Source organism: Pogoniulus pusillus, chromosome 38 (genome assembly GCF_015220805.1).
Source record: "Pogoniulus pusillus isolate bPogPus1 chromosome 38, bPogPus1.pri, whole genome shotgun sequence".
Lineage (NCBI taxonomy): Eukaryota > Metazoa > Chordata > Aves > Piciformes > Lybiidae > Pogoniulus > Pogoniulus pusillus.
In genome coordinates this window covers 3,750,236-3,774,068 of record NC_087301.1, presented here as the reverse complement: position 1 = coordinate 3,774,068, position 23,833 = coordinate 3,750,236, and the positions used below count along the sequence as shown (strand labels likewise).

Here is a 23,833-nt window from a genome sequence, read left to right as displayed (position 1 = left end):
TCTTCCACTTTTTCATGCTTTCTGAGCTCCTAGTAATGGGAGTCAAGTGGAAGTGATGTGGGACAGACAATGGTATGTCCCCTGTGCCAGTCCCAGGACCATTAAGGATATGCATAGATATACTTAGGAGCTGGAGCTGTTGGTCCCTCTACACTATAGGGAGAGAACACGCAGGGGTTTGTAGCCATCGTGTTCATGAGGCTGCAACGCATGAGCTGTAGCAAGCTGAGAAGGCAGAGGGGCTGATGTTAAAACTGAGGCTGCACATGATCCATGGATAGAGTTTGTCTCTGAAGCTGCTTTTCTGGTGGGCACACATGCTGGGAGCAGGTGATGCCTTCCTGAGAGCTCTGCGTGAACTGTGCCTCTGTGTCACGAACGGAAACAACAGGCGCAGAAATCAAAGCAGGTGTTTTAGTGATGCTCTTATTGGATTAATAATGAGTAACAAATTGCATTAGGCACAGGAGGAATTAAAGCTGGCACAGAGTTTTGCTTGCATTTCCCAGCCCTGTATCTGCTTCTCTCTCCATCATTGATTGCTGTGGAATAAGGACTTGCCCAGCTGCATAAATGTTTGTGCTTCTTCCACACTCATCCAAGCCGGTGAGCGGCCGTGGTGTTGGTGGCCAGCACAAAGGATCAGCTGAGGTGGTGTCTGAAGCCCCTTAGCTGAGAGCACACCACAGCTCTAATGGTTGGAACCACACAAAACTGTTCCCTGTGAAGCCAGGCACTAAGCAGAGCAGGGAGCAATTGCTTTTAAGCTGTGGGGAGAGCAGGCAGCTCACGGAGAGCTGGGACCCTTCACAGCTTCCAGTCGGCAGCTGGAGTGGTTAGTGGCTCACTTTGACAAGACCTGCAGGGCACTTTACTGTTAGCACCAGGGGAGTATCATTAGTGCCATGGTCTAGTCGATTGAACAGGGCTGGGTGCTAGGTTGGGCTGGCTGAGCTTGGAGGTTGCTTCCAACCTGGTTGATTCTATGATTGCATCACTTAATGGAGTAGGGTGGGTGCAGTACCTCTGTCTCTGAAACGTCTGTGTCTTGGCAGCAGTCGGGCAGCTTTGGGAAGTGGCAGTGCTTGGTGTCACCCTGGGTGGCTCAAAGATGTGGCTTCCTACTGATGTGATTCGTATCTGGGTGCTTTTCTCTCCTGTAGGATGAACAAGCAGTTGTTTCTCAGAGCCTGGGTGGCCCTTTTGGTGCTAACTGTACAGCAACGAGGTGAGTTATCTGCAGCTCTGGCGCTCAGCAGCTGTGCTGGGGAAGTGATCATAGACTCATAGAATGGTAGGGACTGGAAGGGGTTGCTCTGTGGGCAAAGGTTAGCTTCCAGAAGCTACCTGAAAGAAACAGGGCATGAGATGACAGCAGAAATCTGGTAGGTGCTTGAACAGGAAAGGATTTGGAGCTGGTACCTCTGCCCTGCCTTGAGACAGCCTTTGGCTGCTGACAGTGCTGGGGTTTGGAGCTGGTGCCTCTGGCCTGCCTTGAGACAGCCTTTGGCTGCTGGCAGTGCTGGGGTTTGGTGCTGTTTGCTTGGTGTCATGGCCAAGTACAGGCTTGGCTGGTCACTGCGGTGCTGCTGCCTCAAGTGCGCAGCAGAGTTTCACCTCCACCCTGAAGCCTCTCACGGCTTAGAGGCAGGCTGGTAGCCAGCAGACCTTTGGCACCCTCAGTGCCTGTGCACCAGGAAAGGAGGTGAGGGCAAGGCAGCTCTTTCTCTTTTCACAGGAGGTCAGCGTTTGGGGGTGGGCAATGGCAGGGCCTCCAGAGTCCAGAGTGGGGCTGACATCGCCATAAGGACTCTCTCCTCCCTCTCGCTGCAGCTCACTCCATGGCAAGTCTGTATCCATTCTGGCAGAACGACACAAGAACACCCAAAGTTGATGATGGAAGCTCTCCTGAGATCAAGATCTCAGTCCCATTCATCTTTTTTGGAGCCCCATACAGAAGCATTTATGTAAGTGGAGGAGCAGACCTTCTGTTTGTTCTTTTCCTTGCTGCTAGCAGCTGCATTTCAAACGTGCTCTCCCCATCACAGCCTGTGGGGGATGTATTAGCATCTACCTGAGAGGTTCTTAGATTTCATGAACTGATAGGTTTTATGATTAAGAAAGTCAAAGGTATATTTAATGGGCTAATGTTCATTGGGAAGGAATATAAAAGGCAATAAATTTTCCTTGCAAGTGATCAAATGATATAGCAAAGCTAAGGCCTAGACACAAGGGACATTATTCCTGTTGCATGACAAGAAACAAGAATATGTAGATACTCACAGAGAAGGGAGGGAAAAGGTGCACTGGTTTGGATCTGTGAGTGCCCAAGAGAGGGACAGGATGCTGCCAGATGATGGCACAGCCGGAGCCTGGGAAAAAAGGGACACCAGCTCCTCCAGTCTGGGCTAAGAAAGCATTCACCTGAGTGCATTAAAGCAGTGTGTTGGACAGGGGGCAGGTCCCCAGCATGTCCATGTTTTGTGGTGATCTGGTCCAGAGCCTGCCAGCCCCACAGCATCAGAAGAAAGGTAAAGACTCCTTGTTCCCTTGCCTGCCTGACTTGTATTTGTACACAGCAGTACCGGGAAAACTGTAATCCAGAGGGGGTTTTCAGGCCCTCCTGTGGTGGAAGTTTTCAGCACCCAGGGCATCAAAGCCACTCGTTCTTCACTCATTGCAAAAGAGTTGCTTTGGGGAGCATCTTCAGCAGATTTGGAAGAGGCTGCCTGTGGCACCATGTGTCACTCTGCTCTTGGGGAGCCACAGGATCTGTTGGAGATGACAAAGCCAAAGGCAGTGAGCTTGATGCTTGATCTCTTTTGAGAGCCCTTGTGCTGTGCAGCCGCCCATGCCGTACAAGCAGGCAGCGCTGCACAGCCGCTCTGCGGTGGCTGGGTAAGCTTGAGGCCCCAAGGCAGGGTCCCAGCCGAGCCAGGTGCATTCTCCCTCTCTTGTGTTGGCCCTTAGGAGCTCTGTTTTGCAGGCATTTCAGGCTTTAGTCCCACCTGGGGCTTCCTGCACTCAGCCTGTGGCTGCAGCTGAGCCCGTGCCTGTGCAGTCAGGCTGTTCCACAGACTGTCAGTGTGTAAGCCACCTTCTCCCAGCAGTTACTCCCTCCACATTATCTGACAGCTTTCTGCTAGCTGCAGAGGCTCGCTGGGACACGAGTGGGTCTGTCTGTGCAGGTGAACAACAACGGGGTGATCTCCTTCAACGCCCTGGTCAGCCAGTTCACGCCGGAGGCCTTCCCGCTGGCCGATGGCAGAGCCTTCCTGGCGCCCTTCTGGGCGGATGTGCACAATGGCATCCGCGGGGAGATCTACTACAGGGAGAGCACCGACCCCGAGCTGCTGAGGAGAGCCTCCAAGGACGTCCGCAAGCACTTCAAAGACATGTCCTACTTCTCTGCTCTCTGGATCTTTATCGCCACCTGGGAGGAAGTCACTTTCTACGGTGGCAGCAGCACGACTCCGGTAAAGGCTTCTTGGCAGCTGCTGGGTGGTTGTGTCCTTGTGTCTGTGAGGGTGTGAAGCCTCCCCCAGACTGCTGGGTCCAGTTCTGGGCAGCCCAGCTCAGGAGGGTCACGGAGATGCTCAGAGGGCTGCAGCAGCTCTGCTATGAGGACAGGCTATGAGAGTTGGGACTCTGTAGCCTGGAGAAGAGAAGGCTTTGAGGAGACCTTGGAGTGGCCTCCCAGTATTTGAAGGGGGCTACAGGAGGGCTGAGGAGGGACTATTGACAAGGTTTTGTAATGACAGGATGAGAAGTAATGGGTTTGAAGTGGCAGAGGGAAGATTGAAACTGGATGTTAGGAAGAAGTTCTTTGCAGTGAGGGTGGTGAGACACTGGCACAGGTTGCCCAGGGAGGTTGTGGCTCCTCTCCCTGGAGAGGGAGGTTGGATGAGACTATCCAGGTTGGATGAGGCCTTGAGTGACCTATGCTAGTGGGAGGTGTCCCTGCTTATGCTTGGGGATTGGAACTGGATGATTTTTGAGGTCAATTCCAACCTAAACCATTCTGTAACACCGGAGAGAGTCCAGCCTAGAGCCACTGAGATGATTGTGGAACTGGAACATCTCTTGTGTGAGGAAAGGCTGAGAGGGCTGGGGCTGGTTAGCCTGGAGAAGAGGAGGCTGAGGAGGGGATCTTGTTAATGCTGACAGATATCTAATGGATGGGTGTCAAGAAGATGAGGCCAGAGTCCTCTCAGTGGTCCCTTCTCTGGTAGGGGCCATGCAGAAGCTTGAGGTGCAGCCAGAGATCAAGGGTTCAGTGCTGTTGTTTGTAGAAAGGGCTTAGTATTGGGCTGTGCACTGTGAGTGCCAAAAGGTGACTCCTCCTGTCTTTAGGAGCTGGCTCTGATAAACAGCTCTGCTCCTTCCCAGTTGTTGGAGAGGCTGGAGATTTAATGCCCTTTTTTTTTTGCCACTCCTGGCAGTGCTTGCAGAAAAAATCATGCACACATAGATGTATTTGCAGACAGCAAGCAATATAGAGACCCGTGTATTGCCTAAAGAACGACATTTGCAACACAATGCACTTGATTCTGTTGTAGAGCAGCCTCCCTGCTTCAGTAGCAGCCAGGGCTCAGGGCTGGCAATGGAACAGCACAGTGCAACCTAAGCAGGAGATTCATCACAGTGCAGAAGAGCTGCAGGAAGCAACTTTGGGAGTGTGGCCTCTGCTGCGCTGCAGCTGCTGGCCCTCAGTGACACCCAAGCAAGTGGGTTCAGCTTCTAAGAGCCCTGTTAAATAGCTGAAGTGCTCAGTGCATGCCTTGTGAGCATCAGACAGGGAAGTGAGGTAATCGGGGAGTCTAAGATCATCAAGTCCCGCACCACCTTGGCCATTAAACCATGTCCCCGAGTGCCATGGCCACAGGTTTCTTCAACACCTCCAGGGACAGTGACTCCACCACCTCCCTGGGCAGCCTGTGCCAGTGCCTGACTGCTCTTGCAGGGAAGAAATTTTTCCAAATCTCCAACCTAAACCTCCCTGGTGCAACTTCAGGCCATTTCCTCTTGACCTACCACCTGATACTGGAGAGAAGAGGCCAAATCCCACCTCACTGCAACCTTCTTTCATGGAGTTATAGAAAGCAATGAGGTCTTCCCTCAGCCTCCTCTTCTCCAGACTAAACAGCCCCTCAGCTGCTCCTCTGTTCTTCAGACTCTTCCCCAGCTTTGCTGCCTTTCTCTGGACATGCTCCAGCACTTCAACGTCCTTCCTGTAATGAGGGGCCTAAAACTGCACACAGTGGCTTGTGCTCCTAATGAGTGCCCACCCTCTGAAAACAGGTGCCAGGTCAGCTTCCACTACCCTCCAAGAGGCACCTCACCAGAGGAAGATTTGTTGCTCTGTTGAAGAGCAATGCCAAAGTGGTGTTGCCTTTCTGAAGTTGCAGTCATGAGGAAAGACTTGGCAAAGGTCAGCAAGCATTCTAAGGTGATGAAGAGGGAGACAGGAAATGTAGGAGGCAGATTCCCAGGGGCAGGATGCAGGAGTGGAACGGTGCTTGCCCATTAGCTTGCTCTCTCATTTGCCCTGGTATGAACTGTGCCATTTGCAGCTGCCATGAGCTCTGCCCACGCTTTTTGCTCTCCCTGACAGCTTGTACTCTGTGTTCAAGATTTCTCATGGCAGGAGCCTAATGTGCCTTGGAAGTGCCATCCCTTGCGGTGTGCAAGTAATGAGTGCAGCCCTGAGGTCCCCTCCTCAGCCTTCAAGCATTCATGCCCACCTCAGCACTTGTGGATTTGCTGTAGAGGATTTGAAGTGCTGCAAAGTAACTCCCAGCTCCTCAACTCTGGCATCTTCCTTTTGTCCAGCAGCACATGGGACATGTGGTTGATGCAGAGCAGCTCAGCTTTCTCTCTCTATGATGCTCCGGGGTTGCTGTCTGCTTCCCAGTGTGAGACAGTTCAATCAGTGTCCTTTCCTGGGTCACCTGAGAACTGCTCCTCTGGGCTGTACTTTCCTTCACAGCTTGCAGTGCCCAGGTAGCTGGGCTCCTGATATTGCTCTTGAGTAATTTAAAGAGGGGAAGCTCATGTTTTGTCTCCAGCTAAAATACTGCTCACTAAGAGACAGGAGAGGCAGTTGTATGGCATGGGCCTGGTGCAGAGCAGTGTAGGATGGACAGGGATAGGAAGGGCACAAAAGTGCAGAAAGCTGGAGAAGTGATTGACTGTTAGTTCCAGTGATGACTCCTGCTGCTGCATCTGCATGGGCAGAAGGGGAGAGGCCTCTTCTGTCTTGCTGTGCCATTGTAAAGGAGAAGTGCTTGGGGCTATGCTGCCCTCCTTGGCTGGCAAAGCATGGCCCTCCTGCATGGGGGCACAGGCTGGCAATTGTGTGAATCTATCTGGAATCTGGGGGCTGGAAATCTGAAGTCGCTGGAAGTGAAAGGAAGAATGCAGGCAGTAGGCTGAGCAGGTAGTGAGGAAGCTTGGCAGCCAAGCAAAAAGCATAAGATCCATGTCTGACTTGGATGTAACCCACTGTTAACAGCACTGTAGGCTGCGAATGCAGAAGGTAAGTGGGAAGGCATAAAGCTCAGGCAGGGTAATGGCAGATAACCGGTGGAAACAACCCAAAACCTGCTGAGTGCTTTTTTTCATCCCAAGCTCATTCTCCTGCTGCCATCTATTGGTGTTGAATCACAGAATCAAGCAGGTTGGAGGAGACCTCCAAGTTCAGCCAGTCCAACCTAGCACCCAGCCCTGCCCAATCAACCAGACCATGGCACTAAGTGGCCCAGCCAGGCTTGGCTTCAACACCTCCAGGGATGGCGACTCCACCACCTCCCTGGGCAGCCCATTCCAATGCCAATCACTCTCTCTGCCAACAACTTCCTCCTAACATCCAGCCTGAACCTTCCCTGGCACAACTTCACACTGTGTCCCCTTGTTCTATTGCTGGTTGCCTGGCAGAAGAGCCCAACCCCACCTGGCTACAGCCTTGCTTCAGGTAGCTGTAGACAGCAATGAGGTCTGCCTTGAGCTTCCTCTTCTGCAGGCTGCACACCCCCAGCTCCCTCAGCCTCTCCTCACAGGGCTGTGCTCCAGGCCCCTCACCAGCCTTGGTGTCCTTCTCTGGACACCTTCCAGTACCTCAACATCTCTCTTGAATGGAGGAGCCCAGAACTGGACACAGCACTCAAGGTGTGGCTTGATCAGTGTTGAGTACAGGGCCAGGAGTCGGACTGGAGAAGGCTGGAGAAGGTCTCGTCGTTGTTCCAGGTGGAGGTAGCAGCAGGGCTGGGAGCTGGCAGGGTTGCAGCAGTGAGCACGAGTGTATTTCTGGTCTCAGGCAGTTTCTGCCACTCTTCACTGTGAGGCTTCCACATCTCACCTGTGCCAGAGATGAAGGTGGCAGAAGGGCAGGTGAGCAGTGTGAGGCAAGTGCTCTCACCTTGTGAATCTGCTCATGGCTTTCCACAGGTGAACACTTTCCAGGCTGTCCTGATCACGGATGGAGTGTCATCTTTTGCCTTATTTAACTACCATGAGATCAGCTGGACCACAGGGACAGCCAGTGGAGGGGACCCCCTGACTGGTCTCGGTGGGGTGATGGCCCAGGTGAGGCTCTTTGCTCTCCTATCCCTGTCTCTGTTTCACATCCAAACTACTTGAAATCTGAAAGTCCTGAAAAGACCCTTTGAAATGAAAGAAGAAGGGAACAGAGAAGTGTGGAAATGCTTTCCTGTAGCAAAGACATGTGATGATGTTTGCTCTCTCTGTTTTAGGCTGGCTTCAATGGTGGAAATCTCACCAACTTCTTTAGCATGCCAGGCTCCAGAACCCCAGACATAGTCAACATTGAAGAAACAACCAATGTCAACATCCCTGGGCGCTGGGCTTTCAAAATAGATGGCAGGGAAATAGATCCAGCCAATGGCTGCAGCCTGAGAGGTAAGGGGAGACAGCACTGCTGCCTCTTCGAGCTGTGGGGTGCACTGTAGCAAAAGATGATGCCCTTGGGATGGTGGTGGAGAGGTGCCTGAGTGCCCTGGGCTACCACATGACTTGTTTTGTCACCGAGGCATTCCCTCGAGCTGCACAGGCAGGGTTTGGTGGATGCCATGCACGTCTGAGTCACTACACAGTCACTGCCAAGTCCATCTTCAGTGGCAGTTGTCAGTCTGCACACAACAAGGAGCTCTGAAGAGTGGACAGAGAGCTTTGCTGTTCACATCAGCCCAGGCATGTCCTGTTTGGTGGGACAGCATCCTCAGCAGCCTGCATGAAGCAGTCTTCATCAGCCTCTGTGTGCCCTTCGTTGTGGTTGGCATTGCCTCTCCTACAGGGATGTCAGCACAGCTCGCAGGCTGCTGGCTCACAAGGAGTGTTTGCAGCTAATTCTCACTGTGGATGAGGCCTGTCTTGGTAGCTCTGAGAAAACTGAGAAGGGTGCCTAAGTACTTGTGAGTCTTCTCTGCTCTTGGTATTGCTTTCAACCACCAGTGAGCAAACCTGTTGTTGCTGCTAGCTTTTCCCCATCCTGGCATGTTAGCAGAGAGTTGTTGCTGTAGGCCTCCATGTCTGCCACTCAGAAGCAGAGTCCTAACCTAAAGTCAAGAGGTGATGGAGCTTGAGTGTTTTGCAGGAATTCAGTGCCACTGAGAACATCTTCTCTGTTTTCTGTGACGCTCATGAGGGCAGTAGGAAGACCAGGAGACAGTAATTTCATTTTGCTCCCAGAATAGGAAAGCTGATGGAGTGATCCCATTTCCCTTTCTGCTGGAGCAATAGCATGTTTTCCAGACAGGACAGATGCCATGTGCCTGCAGCAGGAGTGCCTGTGTCACTGACAGCATAGGATTGCCAGATGCACACAGCAACTGCTCAGCCACTCTGCTGCAGAGAGGTTATTGCCTTGCCATGAGACGAATAAAACCACCAGGAGCCTTCATTGTGCTCCAGGAGGCTTTCCAGCAAGAGAGGATTGTCACTTGCTGACAGACACTGGAGGGGTCTTCACTCTGAGACATGTGGCTGCTTTATGTCCTAGTTTAGGACCATCTCAGAGAAGACCTGTGAGACTCCAAGGATCTTACAGCCCCAGTGGAGGTTTCAGATCCAAGTGCTCCAGGCAGTTCCAGCTGCAGACCCAGGAAGAAAGGCTGGACTGTGCAGTGGAGCTGGCAATTAGTTTGTCACCTGGCTTTGCAGGTGACAAGGTGGGGTACATCCCACCACTGCATTTGCATTTCACAGTGAGCAGCTGGAGATGCAGCATGAGGCGCTGGCGGCAGGGGAACTCACTGCATGATGGTGTTCACTTGCCCAAATCTCCTGCACCAGGACTGTTGGCAGGAGAGCCCTCGTAAGTGGGTTGTGCTAAGAGGAGATGTTTGCCACAGAAAATAGCTTCTTTAGTAGGAGGCAGGGAAGAAAACAAAAGGGTTAGGGGAGGTAAATTCAGGCAGTGCACATGGCAGAAACCACCGCATGTGAGAGGTGTGAAAGATGGCCAGATGGAGGAGAGGGAAACTCTCACGGGTGTGTGCTACCCTTGCTCTGCCATCTTCTCTCTGCCTCTCATGTCTCTCACCAGCTAAACCTGCCTCCTTTTATAGCACCAGTGTCACTCTGCTCAGTCTGCTGCTGCGCCATCCCTCGGCGTGTCCCAGCACCACTGCTGAGTGGTGTGGAGGTTCCTTACCAACAGCTCTTTGCTCTCATGACTGCTCTAAGTGCTCTCAGAATAGGACTGAATTGGCCCTGGGCTGCTGATGGTGGAGTTGCTCTTCAACCACCCAAGTTATGTGAACACGGAGGTGGCAGCACAGCTGGAGGACAGCACAAGTGCAGTGCTGGCAATGGTCTCGGAAAGGTGTGAGCATCACTGGGGGACTTGGAGCAAATGTCACCAACAGCTCTTGTGTCCTGCAATAGTGCAGCAGAGCAAGGGTGTGAGGTGTCTAAAATGGAAGGAATAATGGAAGGAAGAGCCTCCAAGGTAGCCTGCCTCTGTGGTGCAGCACTGACCCCACCTTCGTGACAGGACTCACCCCATCCAATGGACTTGTGGCACAAGGAGGCCTCAGAGGGATGCCCCACACATTGGAAACGAAGCCTGTGATTGCAGTGTGCTGCTGAGAGGCTCTTGCCAGGGGTCTGTGCAAAGAAAGCAGCCAAGGAGCTTGGTAGCAGGCACCCAGTGACAGAACAAGAGGACACAGCCTCAAACTGCACCAGGGCAGGTTTAGGCTGGACATAAGGAAAAAATTCTTCACAGAAAGGGTGATTGGCATTGGAATGGGCTGCCTGGGCAGGTGGTGGAGTAGCCATCCCTGGAGGTGTTTAAGAGGAGGCTGGATGAGGCACTTAGTGCCAGGTTTAGTTAATTAGAAAGATTAGGTGATAGGCTGGACTCAGTGATGCTAGAGGTCTCTTCCAACCTGGTTAATTCTGTGATTCTGTGGCCTTGATCACTGGGCTGGAGACCTCTCCAAAGATCAAGCATGTTCCTCTGATTAGCGACGTGATGCAGTGTGGGTTTTCCCCTTTCTGTCTTTCTAGGGCAGTTTCTCCGTCAAGGGGAGATCTTCTGGGACAATGCCAACTGCACCACCAAGTGCCGCTGCCTGGACTTCAAGAATGAGATCTTCTGCCAGGAGCTGGCCTGTGGCCCCTTTGAGGCGTGCGAGCTGAAGACCAAGTTCTTTCAGTGCGTGCCAGTGGAGAGCAGCACCTGCGTGGTGTTCGGAGATCCACATTACCACACCTTCGACGGCTTCCTCTTTCACTTCCAGGGTTCCTGCTCCTATCTCCTCGCCAGGCAGTGCTGGCCAGGCTCCCAGCTGCCCTACTTCAACGTGGAGGCCAAGAATGAGAACCGAGGCGGCTCCTCTGTCTCCTGGCTGAGGGATATTTTTGTGGAGGTCTACTCACATAGGATTGTCCTCCCCAAGGGCAGCTTTGGAAAAGCAAAGGTAAGAGCCCCACTGAAAGGGGAGAATTAACCGGGTCAGTTCTCTAAAGGTGGCACAAGACCATGACAGCAGCCTGGACAGAGTGGGACAGCACTTCAGGGCCTTGCATGTCCCTTGGGAAACGAGCATGGGTGACAGGCGTGGTGGCAAATGTCCTTCTGCACACATCCCTAACCCTAAGACCCCATCAGAGGTCTCATCTGGCTCCTGTCTTTGTCCCAGTCCAAGAGCTCTACTATTTAATGTGCCAGCTCAGTTGTCTGGTGTTGTTCCCACAGGTGGATGACTTGGTGGTGTCTCTACCCATCTCTCTGGACCTGGGTGCAATAAAAGTCTACCAAAGCGGCTTGTCCACAGCCCTAGAGACTGATTTTGGCCTGCTGGTGACTTACGATGGAGAACACTACGCCTCTGTCTCTGTTCCGGGCACATACATCAATGCCACGTGTGGCCTCTGTGGGAATTACAACAAGGACCCCGAGGACGATACCCTGCGCTCAGACGGGAGGTTGGCCGTGTCCGTGCCAGAGCTGGGCGAGAGCTGGCAGGTGCCGCACCCCGAGCGGAGATGCTCGACCGGCTGCTTGGACAACTGCACTCTCTGTGACGCTGCCACCGAGGCTCTCTACTTCAGCCCCGACTACTGCGGCTTTCTCAACAAGAGCGGCGGGCCACTGTGGGAGTGCACTGCCGTCGTGGACCCCACTGCCTTCGTCCACAGCTGTGTCTACGACCTCTGCAGTGCACGGGACAACGGCACCGGCCTGTGCCAAGCCATCCAGGCGTACGCCGCGGTGTGCCAGGCCCTGGGCATCTCGGTGGGCGAGTGGCGCACCCAAACGGGATGCAGTAAGTGTTCAGGGAGAGAGTTTGGGGGTCTGCCTGTGTGAGGGGGAGGAAAGCCAGGGGAAGGAGTCAGGAGAGAGTCCTTCCTCTTGTGCCAGCAGGAGAGTGGCATTGGTCAGGCATGAGGCAGGAGCTCCACATGGCTCTGCAGATGGTCAGCTGCTGTGGTGAGAGGAGGCTGAACCAGACTGGGACTGGCCAGCAGCAGCGCATCTCATGGCAGGCCCTCCTGCAGGCAGCTTGATGTCTCTTGGCCTATCTTGGAGAAGCTATTGCTGGCATGGGATGAATGGCCAGGGAGGCACAGAAGGCAAATGGAGGGGGTCAGGTCTACCATCAAGGAGGGCTTTTGGGTCATTCTGTTCTGTCTGCTGTGGGTCAGTGGGAAAGAGGTCACCTGCCCCAAAGCCTGCTGTAATATGGTCCTCCTCTTGTTTGTCTCCCCTCTGCACCCGCAGCGCTGGCTGTGCAGTGCCCAGAGCTCAGCCACTACTCGGTGTGCACCAGCAGATGCCCTGCCACGTGCTCAGACCTCACGGCCCCTCTAGCCTGCACCTCTCCGTGCGCCGAGGGCTGCGAGTGCGACGAGGGCCATGTGCTCAGCACTGACCGCTGTGTGCCCCTGCAGAGGTGCGGCTGCGACGTGAACGGGCACTACTATGCTGTCGGGGAGTCCTTCTGGGCAGCAGCAGACTGCACTGTGGAATGCCACTGCGAGGAGGGTGGTGAGGCCAGGTGCTTCAACACCACCTGCCCCGAAGGAGAGGTCTGTGCCATTGAGAACGGCTACCGGGGCTGCTACCCTAAGCGGGAAACTCTGTGTTTGGTGGGGCAGAACCAAGTGCTGCAGACTTTTGATGGCGTTGCCTTCCCCTATCCCCTGGAGCACTCCTACACGCTGCTGAAAACCTGCCCGGACAAACCAGACTTCATCGAGGTGGACATCAGCCAAAAGAAGCTCGGCTCTGCTCCCAACGGGCCACGTGTCGTACGGATCCAGGCGGCTGGCCAAGAGGTGAAGATTGGAGGCACCAGCCTCTTGGAGGTCAAGGTAAAGCTGCTGTTGTCAGAGCATTCCACCTCAGGGCCAGAGTGGGAGGTGGTGGCTCACGCTGTGATCCAGTGTCTCTTTGGAGAACGCCTCATGTGTCCCTGGAGCCCAGTTAGAGCATCAGGCACTACAGTGGCATTTTGATGGCCCAAACAGGCTTCCTCTCTCTATGTAGGCCCTTTAGGTGCCTGTGAAGCTGTCACAGGCTCACAGGACGTTAGGGGCTGGAAGGGCCTAAAGAGATCATCCATTCCAACGCCCCTGCCGCAGCAGGACCATACAGTCTAGCTCAGGTCACACAGGAACATATCCAGACAGGCCTGGAAAGGCTCCACAGAAGGAGACTCCACAACCTCTCTGGGCAGCCTGTGCCAGCGCTCTGGGACCCTTCCAGTAAAGAAGTTCCCTCTTGTTGAGCTGGAACCTCCTGTGCTGCAGCTTCCATCCACTGCTCCTTGTTCTATCCCAGGGAGCAGTGAGCAGAGCCTGTCCCCCCCACCCCTGACCCCCAGCCCTCAGATATTGATAAACATTGATTAAATCCCCTCTCAGTCTTGTCTTCTCCAGACCAAGCAGCCCCAGGTCCTTCAGCCTCTCCTCATCAGGCAGTGCTCCCTCCTGCACTGGACTCTCTCCAGCAGATCCCTGTCCCTCTTCAACTGGGGAGCCCAAAACTGAATGCAGTACTCAAGATGGGGTCTCACAAAGTCAGAGTAGAGAAGAACCTCCCTCAATCTGCTGGACACACTCTTGTCACAGCACTGTTACTCCTGTTTGGTGGCCGAGTCAGCTCTGGTGGCTTTCCTGACGTTGTGGTTAACTCTCACAACTTTTTTTTTCCCTTGGGAAAAACCATTCTCTGTGGGGGGAAAGGCAAGGGAAGAGCTGCAGGCTCTGCCTCAGCAAAGGCTCTGGGCCTTGGAGGGAGAGTTTGGGGCAGGAAGTGTTTAGCACGGTCAGTGCAGATGGGAATGGCCATGCAAAGTTGCATTGCTCTCTGTGAAGCCTCTCGGTCTGCTTGTCCCTTGTCAGGTGAATGGCTATGACGTGGAGCTGCCCTATTTCCACCCTTCTGGCCGCCTGGACATCTACCGTAGCGACAACGGCACCGTGCTGGAGTCCGAGGGGCTCCTGGCTATGGGCTACTATGACTCAGGCCTCCTGGAGATCCGCCTCTCCACCGCCTACTTCAACTGCACCGGGGGCCTCTGTGGCTTCTTCAATGGCAATGCCAGCGATGAGTTTTGCCCGCCCAAGGGCAAGTGCACAGACAACCTGGAGCTCTTCCTGGAGAGCTGGACCACATTCGATGAGATCTGCAACGGGGAGTGTGGAGACCTCCTCAAGGCTTGTAACAACGACTCGGAGCTGCTCAAGACCTACAGGAGCCGCTCCAACTGTGGCATCATCAACGACCCCACCAACAGCTCCTTCCTGGAGTGCCACAGCGTGGTCAACGTCTCAGCCTACTACAGGACTTGCCTCTTCCGCCTGTGCCAGAGCGGGGGGAACCAGTCCGAGCTGTGTGACTCGGTGGCACGCTACGCCAGCGCCTGCAAGAACGCCGAGGTGGACATTGGCCAGTGGAGGAGCCACAGCTTTTGCCGTGAGTCCTCTAGAGCTGTTAAGTACCTGGGGCAGGGAGAAGGGGATAGAATCCTAGAATGGTTTAGCTTGGAAGGGATCTCAGAGGTCATCCAGTTCCAACCCCCTGCCGTAGGCAGGGACACCTCCCACTAGAACAGGTCACTCAAGGCCTCTTCCAGCCTGGCCTTGAACACCTCCAAGACTCTGAGGCAGGGTCTTTTTGTTGGGAGCTTGCAGGTGTGCAGAGGTAATGGAGCTTTTCTTCTGGGCTGCTGAAAAATAGGGACTCTTCCCCTTACCTCTGCTCCTACCTCTGGTGGGTACCCTCTACCCAGAGGGTGCTTCTCCGTGGCTGAGCTGAGTGATAATAACAGAAGGACTGCTTGGGAGGGAGGGCTTGGCCTGACAGCACTAACAGCAGCATTAAATGTCCAAAGGGTAGGGGGGCAGGGGCCTAATCTGGGGCAATTTTCTTACTCTTTTCCCTACCAGCCAACCAAAGATTGGCTTTGCCAAGGAGGATGCCTGGTAGAGCTTTCTGCCATGAGCTCCCACAAAGCATATGGAAAGAAAAGGGGAACTGGGGTAGGAATGGTAGGAGTGCAACATATCTCTAGCTCAAAGGCAAGGCAGCGCTGCTCCACATACCAGCAGGAGTTTCTGAGCTGTGCCCATGCCAGCAGAGACAGCTTTGCCAGTGAAGCAATTGCAGGGTGGCATTTCAGGAGACATCAGAAGTTCTATGATGCAGTGTAAGAGCATTCCAGAGCTGCAGATGGTGTCTGACAGTGCTGTATGCCACCACCAGAGGATGATTTGAATAATGCTTGTTTTCAGCTGTCACTGTACACTTGCTGTTGGTGGGGAAACATTCATAATTCAGAAGGCAATGTGAAACATCCCCAGTGTGGAAGTACATGGTGGGGGAGACAGTCCCCCCCCAGCTCCACTGCAGAGGTTGTAGGGAGATGTCCATTTGGGACAGCTGGCCTCATGCTCTTCAAAATGCCATGAGGAAAGGCTGAAAGAGCTGAGTTTACTCAGCTTTGAGGAGAGGAGGCTTAGGAGAGACCTTATTGCCATGGATCAGGACATAAAGGGTGGCTGCCAGGAGGATGGAGGTTCCCTTTTTATAAGGAGTCCCATGGAAAAGACAAGGAGTGATGGGGACAAGTTACTGCTGGGGAGATTCCCATTGGACTGCAGAAGAAAATGTTTCCTCATGAGAACAGTTAGAGGCTGGAATCCTCTCGCAGGGGAAGCAGTCCCCTCCTTTGGGCAGTTTTAAGACTCAGCTGGACAGGCTGCTGAGCCAGCTCATTGCAACTGCACTATTAGCCAGAAAGGTTGAACCAGATGATGCCTTCCAACCTGGCACCCTGTGCTATGCTCCAGCAGTGTGCTAACCCTTCCAACCTGGCATCCTGTGCTATGCTCCAGCAGTGTGCTAACCCTAACCCTTCCAACCTGGTATCCTGTGCTATGCTCTAGCAATGTGCTAACCCTAACCCTTCCAACCTGGCATCCTGTGCTATGCTCTAGCAGAGTGCTGACCCTGACCCTTCCAACCTGGCATCCTGTGATGCTATGAAATAGCATGAGGAGGTGTCACTTGGCACGTGGCAAAGCAGGGCAGCGATGTGGGGTCAAGAGGAGAAGGGGTTGCAAAAGGCATGAGAAGAGCTGGTGGCAGGCATGGTGCTGGGACTGTTTCCCCTTTTCCTCTCGGGTTTCCCCCTTTTGCCTTTTCCCCACCTGTGCTGCTTCAGGGCTGCTGGAGCTGGGAACTCACGCTCCATGTTTGCTGGCCCTGCAGCTCTCTCCTGCCCAGAGAACAGCCATTTTGAGGAGTGCATGAGCTGCGTGGAGACCTGCGAGACCCTGGCGACAGGCCCTGTGTGCGCAGACACTTGTGCGGAGGGCTGCCAGTGCGATGAGGGCTTTGCCCTCCGTGGCACCCGCTGCATCCCCCGCGGTGAGTGCGGCTGCAACTTTGAGGGGCGCCAGCTGGCCACCAACCAGACCTTCTGGATGGACATCTCCTGCCACTTCCTCTGCTACTGCAACGGCTCTGACAACAGCGTCTACTGTGAGAATGTGTCCTGCAAGGACGACGAGTACTGCCTGGAGGAGAACGGTCTCTACTACTGCCACGTCCGCACTGATGCCTCCTGCATCATCTCTGGCTATGGACACTACCTGACTTTCGATGGCTACTCCTTTGACTTCCAGAGCAGCTGCGCATTGGTCCTGTGCACCACAATCACCAGGCCCATGGCAGAGCGCTCGGACACTTTCCCTGCTTTCACTGTCACAGCCAGGAACGAGGACCGGGACACCTCTCTGGCCCTCTGGGTGAAACAAGTTGAAGTGGAGGTCTTCAACTACAACATCGTCATCCACCGTGCCTACAAATACACTGTGATGGTGAGTGCAGGGCCGTGAGGACCATGGGTATTTCTCCACGCTGTGGCTCCCAAACCACAGAGCGATTCTCCAGGCATGAGGCCTTCCAGCTTACAAGGTGTTCTGGAGCTTAGGAAGGGTGCATGCTTGGACTCAGCTCTAGGCTGCTGCTATGCACAGCTTTTAGAGAGGGCTTCCATTTTGGCTGCCTTGTTTTGGGTGTAGAGGCAAAGCCAGCAGGAACATTGCTCTGAGAGTCCTGAGCTGCCCTTATTTGCATCCACCCCAGGCAGCTCCAAGCGTCACTCCCACTCACGATGTGTCTGATCCCTCACAGGTCAATGATGAACGTCTTTACCTGCCCCTGAAGCTGGGCCAGGGCAAAGTGAACATCTTTGCCTTTGGCTTTCACATCGTGGTTGAGACTGACTTTGGGCTGAAGGTGGTGTATGACTGGAAGACCTTCCTCTCTGTCACCGTCCCGCGCAGCTTCCAGAACCTCACCTATGGACTCTGTGGCCGCTACAATGGCAACCCTGAGGACGACCTGGTGGCAATGGGGGGTGTGCTGGCCTCCAGCGTCGCCGAATTCGTCCACAGCTGGGCAAAGCGGGACGCGTTCTGCCGCGTGGGCTGCGGCGACCGCTGCCCTGCCTGTGGCAAAGTGGAAGGCTTCTGGAAACCCCAGCAGCTCTGCAGCCTCATCCCGAGCCAAAGTGGTGTTTTTGCCAAATGCCACAGCAAGATCAGCCCCGGCTTCTTCTACAAGAACTGCCTCTTTGACACCTGCGTCGATGGGGGAGCCATGCAGACGGCCTGCAGCTGGCTGCAAAACTATGCCAGCACGTGCCAAACGCAGGGCATTGCTATTACTGGCTGGAGAAACTTCACCTCATGCTGTAAGTGCCACCCTGCCTCCAGGTCCTTCTTCTCTAGAGGTGCTTCCTGTGCTATTTAGCAATTGCTGGAGCTCCATAGTGGGGTAGCAGAGCACCTCATGGAGCATGAGTGAGCACCTGCTACCTCCCAGCCATTGACCCAGGCACATCCCGGGTTCACGCAGTCAGCACGTGGAGACAGCCATGGGGATTCCCTCCTTTCCATCTAGATAAGGGAGCAGTCAAAGGAGTAGTGTGGTAGGCGTGCATGTAGTCATGGCTGAGCAAACCAGACTGACTGCAGATGAGGGAGTCTGATAGGCTGGCAGCATCCTTCTCACTGTGCTCTCTTGGCGTTTTTGCAAGCCATGTGTAGTACAGCACAAGCAAGGATGGAAAGGGAGAAGCCCCAAGTTCAGAAGGTGTCAGCCAGCCCTCCACTGCTAAACAGGAATCGTATCAGTCAGCTTCAAAGCCAGCAGTGCGTGTTTGCTCTAATGAATCTGCATGCTCTTGTCAATAAGATTACATTGTGATGCTCAATTAGGCTCCCGAGGATGGGGACCACAAGTCTCTGGCAGCAGATCTATCTAGCAAATCAGATGGAAAGCAATGCCTTAGCTAACGAGAGTGAAATTTATGTCATTATTCTTTCTAACGAGCACACTAATGACTCAGAAGACACCACTCTTGCAGGGGTGGTGAGACCATCCAGCAAGACACCCCAGATGGTCCACAGCAGGGCACAGGGAGAAGCTGCCTGCTCAGGGACTGGCAGTATCCATAGCAGGTCCTGTGGTCTGATGGCCTAGCAAAAACATGTCCCCTGAAACGTGCCCCCAGAGAGAGGAGTGCCTGAGATCCCCAAGGCCAGCACAAGCATCTCTTCTTAGTCTAGTGTCAGTAAGCAGGCTTGTTTGCAGGAGGGCAGGGATCACAGGGAAGGGGCTCTCGGGAGCTCAGAGGCAGTGGTAAGTAATGAAGACTTAGTGCTCAGCTGGCAAGTGGTGCAGGACAGAGGGCTGAAGGCTGCCTTCTGCCTCAAGTCCCCTCTGGGTAACATGGTCTCTGTTTGTCACCTTGGCAAGGGAGTTCACTGCCCAGGAACACCAGCAGTGGGGATTATGGCCCCACATATGTCTGTCGGCTAGGTTGGTCTGGGGAGCTAATCTGTGTGTGTTCTGTCCTCTGTAACACTGCAGCCATCAGCTGTCCTCCCAACAGCCACTACGAGAGCTGCGTGTCCCTGTGCCAGCCCCGATGTGCTGCTATCCGGCTGAAGAGCGACTGCAGCCACTACTGCGTGGAGGGATGCCAGTGTGACCCTGGGTATGTCCTCAACGGCAAGAGCTGCATCCTTCCCCACAACTGTGGCTGCTACTCCGATGGCAAATACTATGAGGTATGCTGCTCATGTCCTTCTCCTGGGGCTTTCTCGCACTCTCTCTGGTATTTCTGGGCAGTGGCTGGGCTGGTACCCAGTGTTGTACTGGATCCACTTGTCAGAGTCATAGCCGCAGTCAGAGCACTCAGCAGGGCCTGGAGGGACAGGTTCCCTCCTTCATCAGCCTCATGTGTGTCTGCTCATGGCCATGCCTGGGGATTGCTCTGAAGTTGGGTCACTTGCACCAAGCAAGAAAGGGGGGAACAAGAGGGAAAGCAGGGAGACATGTGTCAAGTGGAGGTGGAGAGAGGAAAAGCAGGTGCAAAGAAGAGGTCAAGGAGGTGTGTAGTGTGCTGTAATTTCTGTGTGTGTACCAGAGGTGAGGAAAGTGGAGTGGCAGCAAAAACAGGCAGTTGCCCTGTGCCTGCAAGTAGCAGAGATTCTGCAAGGTGCAAGCTGCCAGTGTCTTTGTGCCTTTTCTTCTGTCCTTGTTGCCCATTCTTGCTTATCCAGTGAAAGAGGGACATAAGCAGAGGGCAGGACAGGGGTCCCTGACCCTGACAGCTGATGACAGGTCTCTCCTTCAGCCCAAGCAGCTCTTCTGGAACGGGGACTGCACCCGCCGGTGCCGCTGCTTCCGGCGCAACCTCATCCAGTGCGACCCGCGGCACTGCAAGTCGGATGAGGAGTGTGCCCTGCGCAACGGCGTCCGCGGCTGCTTCAGCACCAGGAGCTCCTTCTGCCTGGCAGCTGGCGGTGGTGTCTTCCGCACCTTCGATGGGGCCTTCCTCCGCTTCCCCGCCAACTGCGCCTTCGTCCTCTCCACCATCTGCCAGAAGCTGCCAGACTTCTCCTTCCAGCTCATCATCAACTTTGACAAGTGGTCCTCACCCAACCTCACCATCATCTCCCCTGTGTACTTCTACATCAACGAAGAGCAGATCCTCATCAGCGACAGGAACACTGTCAAGGTAAGGTCTTGTCAGGAGTGTCTGTCCCCTCCAGTCAGCCCCGTAAGGCTCTGTGGGTGGCTTTGCATCCCAGTAGAGGCTCTCTGTGAGTGAGGATGAGCCTGTCGTCTGTCAGGCTTTGCAGAAGGATGCCAGCCAAGACATAAGGGCTGGCAGGAAGCAAGGTGGTCTGCAGCCCAGGAGTTCACAGCTGCCTACCTGTCCACCTCTCAGAGGTGCAGGTGAAGCTGCCCTTTGAAGTGCAGGGGTACAGAGGGCTGGCTGTTGCCATAGCATCACTTGGTCACTGAAGGGCATTGCCTGTGGCCTTTTCTGGTGAGTGATGAGTCCCATGCTAGAGTCACTGCATTTAAGTAAGGTTCTCTTTATGGTGCAGGCTCATGCAGGCATTTAGGGCAGATGATGTGCTCAGGGGCCAGAAGGAGGAGGACTTGCCAGCCCCTGCCAAAGACAAGGGGCTGTGTTTTGGCAGCCAGTTCAGTGGGAAGCAGCTTCAGAGCAGTCTGTGGATGGTTCACGCTTCCATCCATAGCCAGAGGGATGTCAGCCTCGTGTCCTCTCCTTTGCCAGGTGAATGGCAGCCACGTGAGCATCCCCTTTGTCACGGGGCTTGCCACAAAGATCTTCAGCCAGGAGGGCTTCCTGGTCATCGACTCCAGCCCTGACATCCAGATCCGCTACAACGGCTTCAACATCATCAAAATCACCCTCGGGGAGCGGCTGCAGAACAAAGTCTGTGGCCTCTGTGGCAACTTCAACGGTGACAGGACAGACGACTACGCAACGCTGCGGGGCAAGCCTGCGGTCAGCAGCGTGGTGCTGGCACAGAGCTGGAAGACCAACGGCATGCAGAAGAGGTGAGCCACCAGATGACCTTTCCCTGCTGTCTGGGAGCTGGGCCAGTCACGGTGAAACCACTCCCACAACATGTCTGATGCCCACAGCTGCAACGAGCTGCAGTACTCACAGTATGCTGCCTCCTGCGACAACGTCCAGATCCAGGAGCTGCAGAGTGACAGCTACTGTCTGAAGCTGACGGACATGAAAGGCTTCTTCCAGCCCTGCTATGGCCTCCTGGACCCCCTGCCCTTTTATGAATCCTGCTTTCTGGATGGCTGCTACAACCACAAGAAGATCCAACTGTGCGGCTCACTGGCCGCCTATGGCGAGGCCTGCCGCACCTTTGGCATCCTGGGCACAGAGTGGATCGAGAAGGAGAATTGCTGTAAGAGAGCCAGGGGCTGGCCGGGTCAAGGGGAGCCGTGTCCCAGCGGGAGAGGGGCCGCTCGGGCAGAGGCAGCCCTTGGCGGCTGGAGGTGCCTGCCCTGCAGTCTGAGGGTAAAGATGATGTTTGTGCTCCGTCTTGTGCTGTTTAGCAGGAGTGGTGGAAGATCCCTGCGTGGGCGCTGACTGCCCCAACCGCAGCTGCGAGCTGGACAACGGCGGGGAGCTGTGCGGCTGCATCGAGCCCCCGCCCTATGGGAACAGTGAGTCCTCCAGTCCTGGCCAGAGGGTTGGCATTGAGCAATGTGGGCACAAGTTAGGCTGTCATTATGCTGGGGCTTGGGGAAGAGATGTGCTGAGGACCAAGATGTGGTATTGTAACCACGCGTGGTTCAGAGTGGGAGCAGGGAGCAGGTTTTCTGTGGTGCATATTATGAGCATTTCTGGCTTGGGACCACTTTGAGCAGCAGGGACACTGCATGGGAAGAGCATGATGTGTAGGAGGTGATCCCAGCCCAATCGTGGCAGTGGAGAGGAGGGCCAGGCAGGCCAGCAGTGCCATTTGTGGTGATCTGAGGCTGTAATGTCTTCTCCTCTAGCCACCCATGACATCATTGATGCGGAGGTGACCTGCAAAGCTGCCCAAATGGAGGTGTCCATTTCGAAGTGCAAGCTGTTCCAGCTGGGCTTTGAGCGTGAGGGGGTGCGGGTCAACGACCGCCACTGCCCTGGCATCGAAGGGGAGGACTTCATCTCCTTCCAAATCAACAACACCAAAGGCAACTGTGGCAACTTGGTGCAGGTGAGCCAGGCCTGGGCCATGCGGGGCTGGGAGCAGAGGTGAGCAACACTGGGGTGGGATTTGGGGAAAACAGTTGGGTCTTGTTGGGTAAGGATGTGCTGCCCAGCAGTTCCCAGCCCTGCCATACTGTGCCCTGTCTGGGCAGAGGTGATAGAGATGCTGCAAGGGCCTAGTATGTGGTTCATTTAAGGGCCAGGGTGGTGGTTAAGAGCAGGGCAGCAGGGAGGGCCAGTCTCAAGCAGCGCACTGCGCTCTGCCTGCAGTCGAACAGCACACACATCGTCTACAAGAACACGGTGTGGATCGAGAGTGCCAACAACACCGGCAACATCATCACGCGGGACCGCACCATCAACGTGGAGTTCTCCTGTGCCTACGAGCTGGACATCAAGATCTCCCTGGACTCGGTCGTGCGGCCAATGCTCAGGTAGGAGGCTGGAGTGAGCTATGTGAGCTCTCCTGTCACACAGGTGCAGGAGCAAGGGTCCCGTGTGAGGTGCTGAGTTGGGGGTTGCAGCCTTTCCTCCATCTGAGCCGATGTTCTTGTGTCCTTGTTAGCGTGATTAACCTGACAGTGCCAACTCAGGAAGGGAGCTTCACGACCAAGATGGCTCTGTACAAGAACTCATCCTACAAGCACCCCTACCGCCAGGGCGAGGTGGTGCTCACCACCCGGGACGTGCTCTACGTGGGGGTCTTTGTCGTTGGGGCTGATTCCAACCACTTGATCTTGATGCTGAACAAATGCTACGCGACCCCCTCAAGGGACAGCAATGACAAACTGCGCTACTTCATCATTGAGGGAGGGTGAGTGACTGGTGGCCAAGTGGCCAACCGAGGTGTTTTGGTCTTGTCTGTTGGGGAGGGTGCTTCTAGGTGTGCTGCTGTCATTTGAAGGTCACTGAGAGAGTTGACAGAGATCTGGAAAGAGTGGGGAACAGAGCAGCTTGTGGTGTTAGTGCAAGAGGTAGATTGCTTAGTGTAGAGGTAGCCAGAAGCCTCACGTGCAGTGGAATTCTGGCTGTGGAGAGAAGCAGCCTTCCTTGTGTCACTGATGCTCTGGGCACTGGGGTGTCTCTGGGAGATGGGGGTGGATGTGGGTCACGGTGGAGGTGTCTTGGGAAATGGGAATACCACACAAAGTTGGAATTAGCAGAGAGAGGCAGGGTGGAGGTAGGCATGGTGGGATCTGTGGGTGCTGCTGCAGGACCCAGAGCAAGGGACTTTATGGGAACAGGGATGAGTGGTGTCCCTCAAGGGAGGGTCCCTGTTGTGAGAGGGCCAGGGCAAGCGTAGGTGCTTTGTGCAGGTGCCAAAACATGAAGGACAACACTATTGGCATAGAGGAGAACGGGGTGTCATTAACGTGTCGCTTCCACGTCACCGTCTTCAAGTTCATCGGGGACTACGACGAGGTTCACCTCCACTGCGCTGTCTCGCTCTGCGACTCGGAGAAGTACTCCTGCAAAATAGTAAGTGGGGCAGGTGCTGAGGCACAGCTTGCTGGCTTCACAGGCCTCTGGCACTGCACGTTGGGCCGGAGAGGTGGCTGGGGATGTAGTCCCGAGGGCAAGACTGGGAGGGTTGTGTGACTCCAGGCACCAGGAGGAGAGCTCTGCTATGCGCAGCTCACCTCCGGATTTGTGCTTTCTGAGAGTGGTTGTGGGATCCCTTTGGGAGCTGGGCTGGATGGAGAGGTGTGGAGGGAGCCTGTGGAGGAGGCCTAGGGAGGGGCTGAGAG

General features: G+C 54.7%; 1 protein-coding gene across 3 annotated transcripts in view; it reads left to right on the top strand.

Annotated features, from left to right (window-relative positions):
• TECTA (tectorin alpha) overlaps positions 1-23,833 on the top strand; it is a 29,268-nt gene that overhangs the window by 3,107 nt on the left and 2,328 nt on the right. Inside the window, exons 2-21 of one of the 3 annotated variants that reach the window (XM_064173381.1) lie at positions 1,164-1,228; positions 1,834-1,967; positions 3,189-3,476; positions 7,447-7,584; positions 7,752-7,917; positions 10,531-10,943; positions 11,222-11,792; positions 12,248-12,840; positions 13,873-14,446; positions 16,244-16,854; positions 17,171-17,732; positions 18,914-19,113; positions 19,683-20,066; positions 20,637-20,923; positions 21,011-21,291; positions 21,443-21,553; positions 21,890-22,092; positions 22,356-22,519; positions 22,651-22,899; positions 23,402-23,564. In XM_064173381.1, coding sequence (XP_064029451.1) covers positions 1,165-1,228; positions 1,834-1,967; positions 3,189-3,476; positions 7,447-7,584; positions 7,752-7,917; positions 10,531-10,943; positions 11,222-11,792; positions 12,248-12,840; positions 13,873-14,446; positions 16,244-16,854; positions 17,171-17,732; positions 18,914-19,113; positions 19,683-20,066; positions 20,637-20,923; positions 21,011-21,291; positions 21,443-21,553; positions 21,890-22,092; positions 22,356-22,519; positions 22,651-22,899; positions 23,402-23,564 — 6,156 coding nt within the window. In that variant the 5' untranslated portion in view covers position 1,164. Of the gene's footprint in view, positions 1-1,163; positions 1,229-1,833; positions 1,968-3,188; positions 3,477-7,446; positions 7,585-7,751; positions 7,918-10,530; positions 10,944-11,221; positions 11,793-12,247; positions 12,841-13,872; positions 14,447-16,243; positions 16,855-17,170; positions 17,733-18,913; positions 19,114-19,682; positions 20,067-20,636; positions 20,924-21,010; positions 21,292-21,442; positions 21,554-21,889; positions 22,093-22,355; positions 22,520-22,650; positions 22,900-23,401; positions 23,565-23,833 lie in introns of those variants that run through there. The other 2 variants (XM_064173382.1, XM_064173383.1) reach the window with 2 other exon arrangements.